General features: G+C 37.1%; 2 protein-coding genes and 1 pseudogene across 2 annotated transcripts; all 3 read right to left on the reverse strand.

Annotated features, from left to right (window-relative positions):
• Nucleotides 1-309: 309 nt before the first annotated feature.
• Nucleotides 310-1,032, reverse strand: KRTAP23-1 (keratin associated protein 23-1). The gene is given in 2 exon segments (XM_089910337.1): nucleotides 310-423; nucleotides 426-1,032. Coding segments are annotated over 2 exon segments (177 nt in total). The 5' UTR covers nucleotides 538-1,032; the 3' UTR covers nucleotides 310-358.
• A 4,649-nt stretch (nucleotides 1,033-5,681) lies between these two features.
• Nucleotides 5,682-7,101, reverse strand: LOC111175037 (keratin-associated protein 13-1-like). The gene has a single exon (XM_089910339.1). The coding sequence runs from the start codon at nucleotides 6,641-6,643 to the stop codon at nucleotides 6,176-6,178; it is 468 nt and encodes a 155-aa protein (XP_089766465.1). The 5' UTR covers nucleotides 6,644-7,101; the 3' UTR covers nucleotides 5,682-6,175.
• Nucleotides 7,102-10,986: 3,885 nt separating this feature from the next.
• On the reverse strand, nucleotides 10,987-11,857 carry LOC111175054 (keratin-associated protein 13-1-like; annotated as a pseudogene).
• Between the last annotated feature and the right edge of the window lie 1,211 nt (nucleotides 11,858-13,068).

Here is a 13,068-nt window from a genome sequence, read left to right on the forward strand (position 1 = left end):
TTCTAAAAAGCCTTCTAAAGATTGAAACTACTTGTGACTATTCATTTTTTTCTCCAAAATTAATTTCCAAGTATTAAATATTAATGCAAATATCTTATAACCAATGGAGAAAGCCCAGCAATGTTACAAATGGAATGGAGGAAAGCTACTAACAGAGGGGACCCTGGGTCTAAAGCCATTGGATCCACAGCCCAATGAGTAGCAGTTTCCAGATCCAGAGCTCAGGAAGCTGCAGCTGCTGAACCTAAATCCCAGAGACCCAGGGTCAGTTTTCCATCAGAGTGTGGAGGTCCTTGGGTGGTAGCAGGATGTCTGACAGCAACTGGACACCACACAGGATGTCTGGCACCTGGTGGGCTCACAGCAGGTCTCCTGACTGTAGAGAGAGGAGTCCAGCTGGCAGGTGTTGGGAGAGCAGAGGTCAATGCTATAGACCAGGTTGCTGGGGTAGAAGGAGCCACGGGAGAAGCCTGGCTAGCACTGGTAGCCCCCAAGGGAGTGGGAGGAGAAGTTTCCAGAGCAGCAATTGTAGGACATCTTGACGGGAGATATGAGTTCAGCAGAAATACACTGAGAATATTCTGAAGTCTAAGGTCATCTTGTGGACTGGGTAATTATATACTCTTGTCAATGGTTCGGCACAGTACTGGTGCAATCCTCTCACATTTTTCACTCCTCTTCTGCATGTGTGTAATTCATTAATCATCTTTGTAATTGCAGTTGACTAGTTTCCTACTTATTCTATTTACTGGTGCCATGATTTATTATAACACAAAGCCAATGACCGTCCCTGTACAGAAATTCTAGGACAATTTGTCAGTTATCTTCATCCTATTAAGGCCAGGAAAGCCCATTTTTTACTTCCTGGCCGTGACTCCATGTATATCTACTCCTGCTTTGCTCTGGGATTTCTTCTGTCACTTTTCTACCATGTCAAGTGATCAGTGACATAACTTTGTCTTTTATAAGGATGCTTCTAATGATTGATTCTAGTTGTCACTACTGATTCACATTCTTCAAATTTATTTTCCATCTATCACATGTTATTATACAGTGCTCCTCATATCCAATGGAGAGAAGAAAATTAACACATAATGAGAAATGGTTAGAAACAGAAAGGAATCAGGCAAACATTTAAAGACAAAGTGACTCCAGAAGACTGAATTAAGATGGAACCACAGGAAGAAACTGATTTGGGGCATGTGAAGAGGGAGTGGGGATAATGATGGTAGTTTGAGAAACTGGGAAAAGGGATGAAGAGACAGGGATTTCAGGTATCTCTTCTACTTGCTTTGAGACTATGGATCTAAATGCCATTACAAAAAAACACTTCAAAAATGAATATAATTTATATATTTTCATATATTTTTATTTACCTCATAAAAATTTTAAAAGAACCTGGGTTCTGCATCCTAGAACAACTCAGGCTTTTCTCTGCTCATACTGTGAATGATTTTTGTGCATTTTTCAAAGTCAGTTCCTTTTCTGTAATTTCTTTCAAAAATATAAAATATTTTCCCTTTGTCACCCCTGTTCTCCATTTTATTTTTTCTGTTGTATAATATAATAGCTGAGTGCTAATTTCCAGTGGGCTAATTATATCAGATAAACTTGCACTGAAATAAACACAGAAATTCTTTAGGATGAAGGAAAATAATCTTAAAAGGAAACATTAAGTTTCAAGAAAGAATAGAATATTTGCTAGTTGGATTCTCCAGGAAGCAGGCACTGAGACAGGAATGGAAGAACAGAAAGTTTGTAAGAGAGTAACACTTGTGAAAGAAAAAAAGCCATTCTACCACCTTGTTCAGTCATTGACAAGGGGCTGCCATGAGAAAAACCTGACCTTGGCTTGAAATCTGAGGCAGATTCCAAGGAAGCCAACAGAGAAAGGCTGTCAGCTAACCTCACTTGTCACATCTGGATAGCTATTCCTTTTTTGAAGTGATGTTATGTGAGTTCCAGTGCAGATCTGTACCTGTCACAGTCCACCATTTTCACCTTGAGGGTCAACTTATCAGGAGAGAGATTCTCCGTAGCTCTGGTTGGCCTCTCTTCCTGAGGGGAAATGTTCAAGAGTGACTGGGTGGGATGAAACGCACTCTGTCACTGCATTTGATCTTGGAGCTGAGATGGGTACTCATTATTTCCCTCCTTCACAATCCATTAGAAATTTGCTTCACCCTCAGCTACCACTTCTATTGGTCTCAGTGGATTTCTTGGTGGTATTACCTATGCCCTTTCCTAAGAAGTATGAACACTGATAACCACACCCTTTTCTTGCTATAGTTACTGCACATGACAAATCACATCAATTGGGCGGGAATTTTCAAGGGCCATCCAAGTAGATCGACTGAGCTCCACACATACTCCCTCTTACCCTCACTGTGTAACAGTAACCCTACTATTTTCTACTAAACAGGATCATCTACCCTTGGATTAGATGGTAACTCTTTTTTTTTTTTTTGCTTGCTGGTACCTGAAACAAGGAACTCGAAGTGCTCAGCCAGCAGTCTTAATTGTAGTTCAATGGGACCCTTGGTATGTCCGTTAGAAAGTCTATCTTTGGGAACAGGTCTTCTATCCTTGGAAATTCCAGTTGCAGAAATAGGAAGCACAAAGTTCTTAAACGGGTCATTGGGGATGACAGTAAGTGGATATTTGGGACCCAATCTTTGAGGACATTGCTTCCATGCTCCAAGCAAACTTCAGCTTTGCCGTCAGTGGGGCTATTTAATGCACTATCAGGCAGACAGCTTCAGGGTCCTGTGGTTTTTGATATAACTTGTGGATCCCATTTATTGCTGTCTCTACTATGAAGTGGATTTCCTGATTAGATGCTGCCTTGTGAGGAATTCCATGCTGGTGGATCAAGTTTTTCATCAGCTCCTGAATAATATTGCTGCTGAGATAAGCACGAAAAGCAGAGGCTTACTCTGAATAGGTAGTTATGTGTTTGAGGATGAACCACTGATCTTTCAGGGCACAAGGGGGCCATGTTAACTTGCAACCAAGTGACCAGTTGGTTTCCTTGAGGAATAGTGCCATACTGGGAGTTTAGCATTAGCCTCCTGCTGACAGATTGGACATTTGTAGTGGCATTAATTATATCAGATTTGTAAGTGGGAGCTTATGCTGTTGGACCCATTCATAGCCTCTTTGGTCACTTATTCACATGCTCATCTTGCCAGCATGGTGAGGACTTCTGGCAAAGGCAAGCTAGCTCGACTGACAGTCATTTTGTCAACTTGATTTTTTAGTTCCTCTTCCATGATAGATGCATTCTGGTGGGCATTGAGAAGAAATACAAAGATCTTGACACTTTGGACCAACTTGCATATATCCATCCATATGTCTCTATACCAGATTTTATTGTCTGAATATTATATATTCTCCCTTCCAGGTTTTTAACTAGCTGCTCAGGTCAATTGCAACTGTCTGGGAATCTAGATGTATCACCAACTGGGACCACTTTTGTCTTTTATGCAAAGTGGATAACCAGGTGCTAGACATATGATTCTACACATAGAGAAAGCATATTTTTCTCATCATGGTGTTTAAAGGCATCCATGCAATGAGCCAATCCATCTGCAAGCCTTGCTTGGGCTTTTCCCTTCCTCCTTCAGCTGGTCATTTGAGGCACCAAATGTGACCACACATGTGATCTGAGAAAGAGGTGGTGGTGCAGTGCTGGTCGGTGACATGGGGGTCTGGGCTTCTGCTCATGGAGTCTGCTTTCTTGTTCTGCTAGTGTTCATTCCTCTATGAGCTATTTCTGTCTTACAATGGGTTGTTACTGAGTCCACCTGACTTCATGACTTGGAAGTTTCAACAGAACGCAGCTCACGATGGACAGTTACAGATGCATGATCACTTGTCCCACAGTCAAGTTTTGTACCTCTACCAGGTCCAAGTAGTTTCCAAGGATCTGATTATCCGAAGATATGTTAATTTTCAACTACAGATTATAAGACCTTGTTCTACAACTTTATTTGCCTGCATTGTGATTTTCCCACTGAGGTGTGCCGTAAACTCCACATTGCAGTTTTATTGTATTTTTATTTTTTTCAATACCACAGATGCCACCAACACCATATGGTCTGCCAGATTGTTTGACCCAACCAGTAGGGTTGCTTGCATCTGAGACTAGACCTACAGAATCTTTTCCTGCTCCTGGTCTAAAGGAAGCTTTGTATTAGGCCAGAGAGGTACTTCTACTTGGGGAGTATGTTTGTTCCAGAACCCCAAAAAGCCTACCAGATGCTCTGCTACTTTATTTGTAGTAGGGGATTTAAGAGATTTAACTGTTTGTTATATATTTTATATTTTTTATATTATGTTATATATTTAATATGAATATATTTATATAAAATAAGGAAATATAATGACATACTATTTTACATAATATTTGACAAAAGTTTTATTTTATAAAGTATTTTAAAATGTTTAAATAAGTAGAAAATAGAATGAAAATGAGCAGGCAGAAAGCTATTTTAACAGTATGAATAAGAGAAGATGAATCCTAAGATTAATGTGATCCAAAACTCAAGATATCCAAAACAATGAAGTGAAAGAGACCTATTATACCTCTCTAGCTGATTTTCCATTACTAATCCATACAAATTGTAACTTGATTTTCAATAATTTCCTGAACACAAGTACCTATGTACCTCTCTGCTTTGATCATTTTATTTCACCTTCTCAGAATTCTCCTTATTCTCTCCCATGTTGCTTGTGTCTTCACTTCTTATATTAGTCCTCATCTATCATATAGATAGATGGTTTTATTTAGTTTCATTGTAAGACTGGGACCTATAGTGAACCCTTAATCTGCTTTGAGTCTTAATTTCCTTCTGTGTAAAATAACTAGTTCATAAAATGTGTGTTTCTCATAATTCTTATAGTGATCTGAAAAATGATGAATAGGAAAATTCTTTGAACCTTGTTCTTTACCTCTGTATAAAGATACTGTCTTTTGGCTATTTTCTTTAGACCTTATCAATATGTTATCTATACTAGCACTATGCTGTTTTCTGAAATATGTGACCTATAAAATGTCAGAATTGCAACATAAAACATAAAAACAAGGAGTGTGTAAATGTGTGTTGCAATATGAATGAAATAGCGACTTCTGATGGTTTGAAAGCCTTGTTTTTCCAGCCATGTTTAATTTGGATCTTGGATACAATAAGGTGAAACTCTACATCTCATGAACCTAATTAATTCTCACCAAATATAATTGGCTTCCTCTTTACACCTGTGAAGAAATCAATTACATACAAAGATACTCAATGAGATGAAGGGATATGGTTTTTTTGCCACCCAACATTGACTGAATCAAAGAAAGCTCTCTAAACTAATGTACAAAACTTTTCATATAACCTAAAATTTTTCCCCATTCAGTTGTATTTTCCAAATTGCTTGCTTTTCTCCTTCAGTCAGCAAACATCAAGGCCCCATATTCTTTGAAGAAAATGTGCTCTATGCCACTCCTGAGATTATTATTCACGTGAAGTTTATACATGCAATGTAAGGATTTCAGAAAACAGAAGTTTTGAAGAAGAAAATGTTTAAACCCTCAAATAAATTAGTTCAAATCTCTCAATATTAGTTTTTCAAAGTTTTCTTTCAGAGGTATAGTAAACGTTAACTCAAAAACAGCCTCCAAAAAAAGCAAAAGAAAAAAATCCCCGCTTAACTAGTTAAAACTAACAATAAAATTAGTAGCATATTTGCAAGCCAGATTGAATGAGTTTATTAGATTATATTCATTTAGGTTTTTATCCATTTTGTGAATAAAATTCATGAACAATGATCCCATTAATTCATTAACATTAATTCATTGTTAACATGAATTTCATTAATTGATTTAGTAATATATTTCATTCATTTTACTAATTCCGTTAATTTATTCCATAAAATTAATCATTAAGTTCAGTACATGTGGCAGACAGTTTTTTGGTCAGTATTTCACGAATGGAAAAAAGCTGAAGAACAGGTGATATTCCCGAAGATCATGAAGATGATAGAAGCTCTGTATAGAGGTTGGACACATTGCTCACATCTGAATGTTCCACAAGCTGATCAATAGAAGGCAGATTGGTCTGTAACACAGTGATTGGCAACTCCTAGAGGCAAAGTAGGATGGACGGCAGAACCCGGATCTATGGCTCAACTAAGGGAAGGCGTAGACTTCATAACCCAGGGGTCTGAAGCCATGGGATCCAAAGCCCAGTGTGTAGCAGCTTCTAGATCCATAGCCCAGGGAGCAGCCTCTGCCATGGGATCCAAAGCCCAGTGTGTAGCAGCTTCTGTATCCATAGCCCAGGGAGCAGCCTCTGCTGGACCGAGAGCCCAGAGACCCAGGATAAGTTGTCCAGCAAGGACTGTAGAGCATGCAGGTTCTTGGGCGGTAGCAGAATGTCTGGCAGGGACTGGATAGCACACAGGATGTAAGGCACCTGATGGGCTCATAGCAGCCACTCTGGAGAGAGGAGTCCAGACGGCAGGAGCTGGGAGAGCAGCGGTCAGTGCTGTAGACCAGGTTGCTGGGGTAGGAAGAGCCACAGGAGGAGCCTGAGTAGCACAGGTGGTCCCCAAGGGAGCGGGAGGAGAAGTTTCCTGAGCAGTGATAGTAGGACATGTTGACAGGAGATGTGAGTTCCAATGAGTGACAATGAGAAGATTCTGAGGTTTAATGTCACCTCCTGGACTGGGTTGTTTTTATACTCTTAGCCATGGGTGTGGCATTCTACAGTCACCTTTCTCATGCTTGTAATCTCTCATCTCTGTATGTGTAATTCAATAATATCTTCTGTAATTGCAGATGAAAAATTCCTTTCATCTCACATTCATGGGTGAATTCACCGTGTTGTTAAAGCACTAAGCTAATGACCTGTTCCAAAGTCAGAAATTCTATGACTACATGTCTTTGATGCCATCTCATCATGACCAGAAAATCCCCTACTCTTCTCACTGGCCAAGATTCTTTGTTCATTTGACTGTATATTGGCTGGGGGCTGCTTACCTCTAAGGGAAGGGATTAAGATGAAGTAAATTTTTTTTGTCAGTGGAATAAAGGCACCCTATTTGCCACCAATGATTTTCTTTCCCTAACTTTATTTCATTGCCTAAAATTATTTTTATATATTTTATTATAAAATTGCTTCTCAAATTCTTTAGAAAGAGAAAATAGATCAGATAAACTGAATAAGAAATATGGTGGATCACAGAGATAAACCAGAACAAATGTTTAGAGGCAAAAATGACTAAAGAAGTCTACTTTGAAGCAGAGACTCAGGGGATGCCAATATGTGCACATGTGAAATGACTCAGAGTCAAATATTTTAGAGTCAATTGGAGATAAGTAGTGACTTTATGGGGTTTTCTATCTCTGTAGTTTAAATTAAAAAGTTCAATATGAGTATAGTTTATGGCTTTTCATATATATATTGTCCCTTTTGTCATCTATATTTAAAATTTTCTAGAGGTCTTTCTTCTCTAGAACAACTCCCAAGTAATACCTTCTGAACATTTCTACCTTCAGATTCTTTCATATGATTTTCTTTTTCACTTTAAAACATACTTTTTATCTACTCTATTCCTTTAAGATTATTTTTCCACTGTAAAATATCCAAATATCTTCTTTTTATAGAGCTTTCCATAACAGGTAAACCTGAACTAAAATGAATATTGAAGGATTTTCTCAAATTAAAAAGACAATAATCTCAGGGGGAAATTTGGAATTGCAGGAGGGGAAAAGAAGACTGAAATATGAGTAAATTATGTCTAAATACACATTGTACACAGCACTAATAAAGTGGTTCTTAATATATAAGAAGAAGTAAACAGTAATAAATTAAGAATGATCATTAAAATCTAAGATTTTGCTTAAAAATTAAAAGCCTAGAAAAAATAACAAAAGAGTAAAATTATAGCATTAAACCATTTTATTACTCCTCAAATGCATGAAAGGAGACAAAAAGAAACAAAAGATGGATTAAATAACAATAAAATAGTAAATATGTAGGTAGAAATCTGACTGTATCAATAATTAAGTTAAATATAATATGACAAATAGTCCATATAAAAGACTTAGGATATCAGACTGGAATGAAAATCAAAACTATTTTCTACATAAAAGAGATTTTCTTAAATATGAGGAAACAGAAAAGGAAACATAAAAGATATATCTGGCAAAAGAAACAAAAATGCTAGTTCTACTTTATTAATTTCAAAGTTTGCTATATGTTAAGAAGTTTATTGTATATTAATCAAGATATTTCTTAACAATCAATCTGTCAGACTACCAGGAGGATACACATTATTTCATTAGTTATTTAAATGTTACACTAAGGCCACACCATCCAATAGACTAGGCACTAGCCACATATATCAAATTCAATTTGCATACATTAAATTAAATTAAATTAAAATTCAGTTCCTCAGTCATATTCATCACATTTCAAGTGCACAACAGATAACGTGTGGCTAATGGATACCAAATATTGGAAATTGCGATAAAAAATATTTTCAGCATCAAAGAAAGTTCTCTTGGGCAGTGCTGCCTTAGGGATCACAGCCGATTGTTGATTTGCTAATATAAATTCATATTTTTACTGTTTTCTGTACAATGCAAGAATGTTAGAAATCTTAAGGCCATTTATCCTTATCCCAATTCATGTATTATTATGTTAGTATTTTCATTTTATGTATGCTTATGCATATTGATAAATATTTGTCCCCATGTTTTACAGGCAATATTTGCTTAAATGTACCCAATATATATATTTTATTTACTCTTTATTCTTTCCCACATTTTTTTTGCTATAGGCTAGGATCATTTTGCTTTTGACTATGTATAACTTTTAACTATATATTTTTGTGTTGGAAGGTTAGTGACAAGTTCTTGAAGTTTTCAATTGTCTGAAAATGTCTGTATTTCTATTTCCTTTTTGAAACAGATACTCACTAGTCATGTATTCTAGTTTTAAATTGTTCTTTCTTCACAAATTTGAGGCTATTTAATTGTTTTCCTACCTTCCCCTTTCTATATGTTTAGAGTTCAGTTGTCAATTTTATTGTTGTTGTTGTTGTTGTTTTGTGGTACGCGGGCCTTTCACTGTTGTGGCCTCTCCCGTTGCGGAGCACAGGCTCCAGACGCGCAGGCTCAGCGGCCATGGCTCACGGGCCCAGCCGCTCCGTGGCATGTGGGATCTTCCCGGACTGGGGCACGAACCCGTGTGCCCTGCATCGGCAGGCGGACTCTCAACCACTGCGCCACCAGGGAAGCCCTATTGTTGCTTTTTTTTGAAGGTAACTTGATTTTTTCCCCATAGGTTGTTTTACATTTTTTTTTCTTTTTCTTGTTCATCAGTTTGACTCCATTGTGCCTAGGTGTGGGCCTTTCTTCATATTTGTCATACATGGGATTTGTAACATTTCTTGAATTTGTGAATTGATTTTCCTCTATTTGGAAAATTCTCTCTGGATCTGTTTCTATTCTATGCTTCGTCTCTTAGATTTGGTGATGCCTTGACTTGTCAATGGCTGTTAATTTTTCATTGAATATGAACGTGTATATATATATTTATATATATGTATATATACATGTGTCTGTGTATAAATATATATATATATATATATATATATATATATATGTATGTATACACACACACAACTTGTTTTAGGACTCTAGTTGAAATTTTTAGACCTTCCCATATTCTCCATGTTCCATATGCTCTGGAGTGTTGTTCAATATTTTTATGCTTTCTTAACTTTTTAGTTTGAACATACTCTCCTGAACAATCTCTAATTGTTTCTTCAGCTATGTCTAATTTATTTTTAATCCAATTGTAACCAATTCTACATTTAATTTATTGCATTTTTTAATTTTAGAATTTCTACTTGATTCTTTTAATATGTTTCAATGTTCTGCCAAAATTTTCTATCTCTTTATTTCTTAAGCATATGGATTATAGTTATTATAAGATCTATGTCTTACCTTTCTATTTACTGAATCCCTTGTAAGTCTGTTTATACCACATAACACATATTTTGGTTTTAATAATTTATTAACTTCTTGAAGTCTGATAAATTTTCCTTGGATATCAAACTATAACTGTATCATCTGTATATTCATCTATATTTACATATTCATTTATAGCTATATATTCATTGGTAATTATAGCTATATAAAACTATATCTATAACTATATCTATGTGGGGATCCACATCCTACAAGGGAATCAATCTAATTTCTGATTCTGAGATATTCTATTCAAACAATACTCTTCCACCAGTTATAGTCTGAGTAAGAAAAATATCTGAGGTCCTCTAAAATTTGTTCAAATCCCCAACTTTGTAGGATTTCAGAACCTATTCCCATGTGCATATTGAGCTTTTTCTTTTTTTTGCGGTACGCGGGCCTCTCACTGTTGTGGCCTCTCCCGTTGTGGAACACAGGCTCTGGACATGCAGGTTCAGTGGCCATGGCTCATGGTCCCAGCCGCTCCGCAGCATGTGGGATCTTCCCAGACCGGGGCACGAACCTATGTCCCCTGCATCGGCAGGCGGACTCTCAACCACTGTGCCACCAGGGAAGCCCTGATCTTTTCATATTATCTCTTTTATCTATCACAATCAAACCCTAGTCAATAAACACTTTTATCTATTACAATCACATAAACAATAATAATAAACAACTAACAATAATAAACATAGCTGGATATCAGAATCGATTAATTTATTAGATTATAATGACTTTTCACACAATTTTGGAAGAAAATACAATGTCAATTCTATCTGCGATGCAGACTTTAGACTTTATTTTGAGTTAGTATTTTAATAATAAAAATTGTTAGATAAAGTTTGTCAGCCAATGTTTAGGACCAGAGACAAGGTGACAATTTGATAATTAGAAATAAGAGGGTAATTCTTCCTGTAGATGATGAAAACAATAATGGTTATGAATAGAGTCATTGAAGACATTGGACAAGATTAAAAATTATGTACGATGATCAGTAGGAGCCAGATCCACAGGTTGGTCTGTAACAAGACTGGAAGTTCCCAGAAGTGAAGTAGGATGGGTAGCAGACTCTAGATCCATAGTTTAGAGAAGGGAAACCACGAACTCTGCAAGCCACGGGTCTGAAGCTACTGGAACCACAGCCTGGTAAGTAGGAGCTTCCAGATCCATAGCCCAGGGAGCAGCTGTTGCTGGACCCAAAGCCTAGAGACACAGAATAAGTTGTCTGAGAGGGCCTGCAGAGTGTGGAGGTTCTTGATTGGTAGCAGGATATCTGGCTAGGTCTAGACAACACATAGAATGTCTGATACCTAGTGGGTTTACAGCAGGTCTCCTGACAACCACTGTAGAGAGAGGAGCCCAGCTGGCAGGTAGTGGGAGAGCAGGGGTCAGTACCAGTACCAGTAGACCAGGTTGCTGGAGTAAGAAGAGCCACAGGAGGAGCCTGAATAGCACAGGTGGTCCCCAAGGGAGAGAGAGAAGTTTCCAGAGCAGCGATTGTAGGACATATTGACAGGAGATGTGAGTTCAGCTGAATTACAGTGAGAAGATTCTGAGTTTGAATGTTACTCCTGGACTGTGGTATTTATATATTCACAGTAATGGGTGTGGCACCTTACAGTAACATCTTTTCCATATTTGAGCCCACTCATTTGCTTACATGTAACTCAGTAATTCTTTTTGTAATAGCAGTTAACTAACTCCCTTCATCTTATATTTATAAGTGAACTCATTTTTATAGCTCTATGTCAATGAATTATATCTATGTTACAAATGGTCTGACAGTATGGAATTAATGTCTACTTCATCATGGCCAAGGAAGCCCCTCTTATTTTCTTGGGCAATAACTCCTTGTATATCTACTCCTGGTTCGGCTGGGGAAGGTTTTCTTCCTAGAATGGGGACTGCAATGCTGTCATCTCCCTTTTGTCCCAATAGTCAAGAGGCAGAAATCAGGTCTTGTTGAGAAACCTTACAAAGATTGCCTTTATAGCAAGCCATTGATTCTCACTCTGCAACATAATTTTCCATCTTACTTACTTACTGTTTCCAATTTGCTTAACTATTAGCAGTGCTTACTATGTCCAATCTAGAAGAGCCATATAAAATACGCCAAAGGGATTGAGAGAGATCACTAGGAATGGGGATAATCTTGAATAAATTTTTTAAAATTGTTTTAAAAATTAATCAATTCTAAAGCAAGAACAGACCACTATGGACATATGTGAAGAAAAACAAAGTGGGAGACACTATGGGGATGAAGTGAGGAAACTAGTGACAGTGGTAGAAAGAGGGACAAATCTGCCAGGGTTTTCTTCTAACCCAGTGGACGACCTATGGATACTCTACTTTTAATTCAACTAAATCAAAATTGTTTCAAAATAAACTCAATTCATGATTTTTGTAGATACATTTATATTTGTAAAACATCCTAGGGTTTCTCCTCCCACGATATTTCTGAACCCCATCACAAAATTTTGAATGCCTTCTGAGTATTTCCAAGGCCTTGGTAGAGCCCTACTTAAGTACATGATTCTGTCCCAGGTTTCTTACTAAAGGTGGACTCAGGTTTTGAAAACCTTAAAGTTTATAACTTCAGGGTCCTTTTATAGCACAAAGAATACAACACTGTGTATATAATAGTAGATATAAATATGAATACTACTTTAGAATAAAGATAATATTAACCAACAAAAACCTACAGGTTGACTAAGACACAAATATTACAAAATCAAGACATTAATTTATCATCTATAAACTTTCCCCAACATTTCTTGGCTACACAGTCCTTGATCGCCTCTACGTAGGATGATCGTTTTATCAACATGATTTTCTTTGGAAAGAATAGAAATATAATTCAGCTTTTCTCTAGAGTTGTATATCAAAAAACACTTAAATTATTTTTGATGACATAGAAAGTTTTCTTTCAACATTGCCATTTGTTATTCCTAATGCTGCACCTGTAACATCCTCCGTTACTCCTTCTTGGTCAGAGCTTCAAGCCTGGGGTTATGCTTAGCTATGCCAGGTGTCCTGGTTCA

Source organism: Delphinapterus leucas, chromosome 4 (genome assembly GCF_059928025.1).
Source record: "Delphinapterus leucas isolate spDelLeu-1000000601 "Yukka" chromosome 4, BTC_Dleu_Yukka2, whole genome shotgun sequence".
NCBI classification, from domain to species: Eukaryota; Metazoa; Chordata; class Mammalia; order Artiodactyla; family Monodontidae; genus Delphinapterus; species Delphinapterus leucas.

What these genes read in the sequence shown, in the direction of transcription:
- LOC111175037 (XM_089910339.1), bottom strand. Translation starts at nt 6,643, where the DNA reads ATGTCCTACTATCACTGCTCAGGAAACTTCTCCTCCCGCTCCCTTGGG.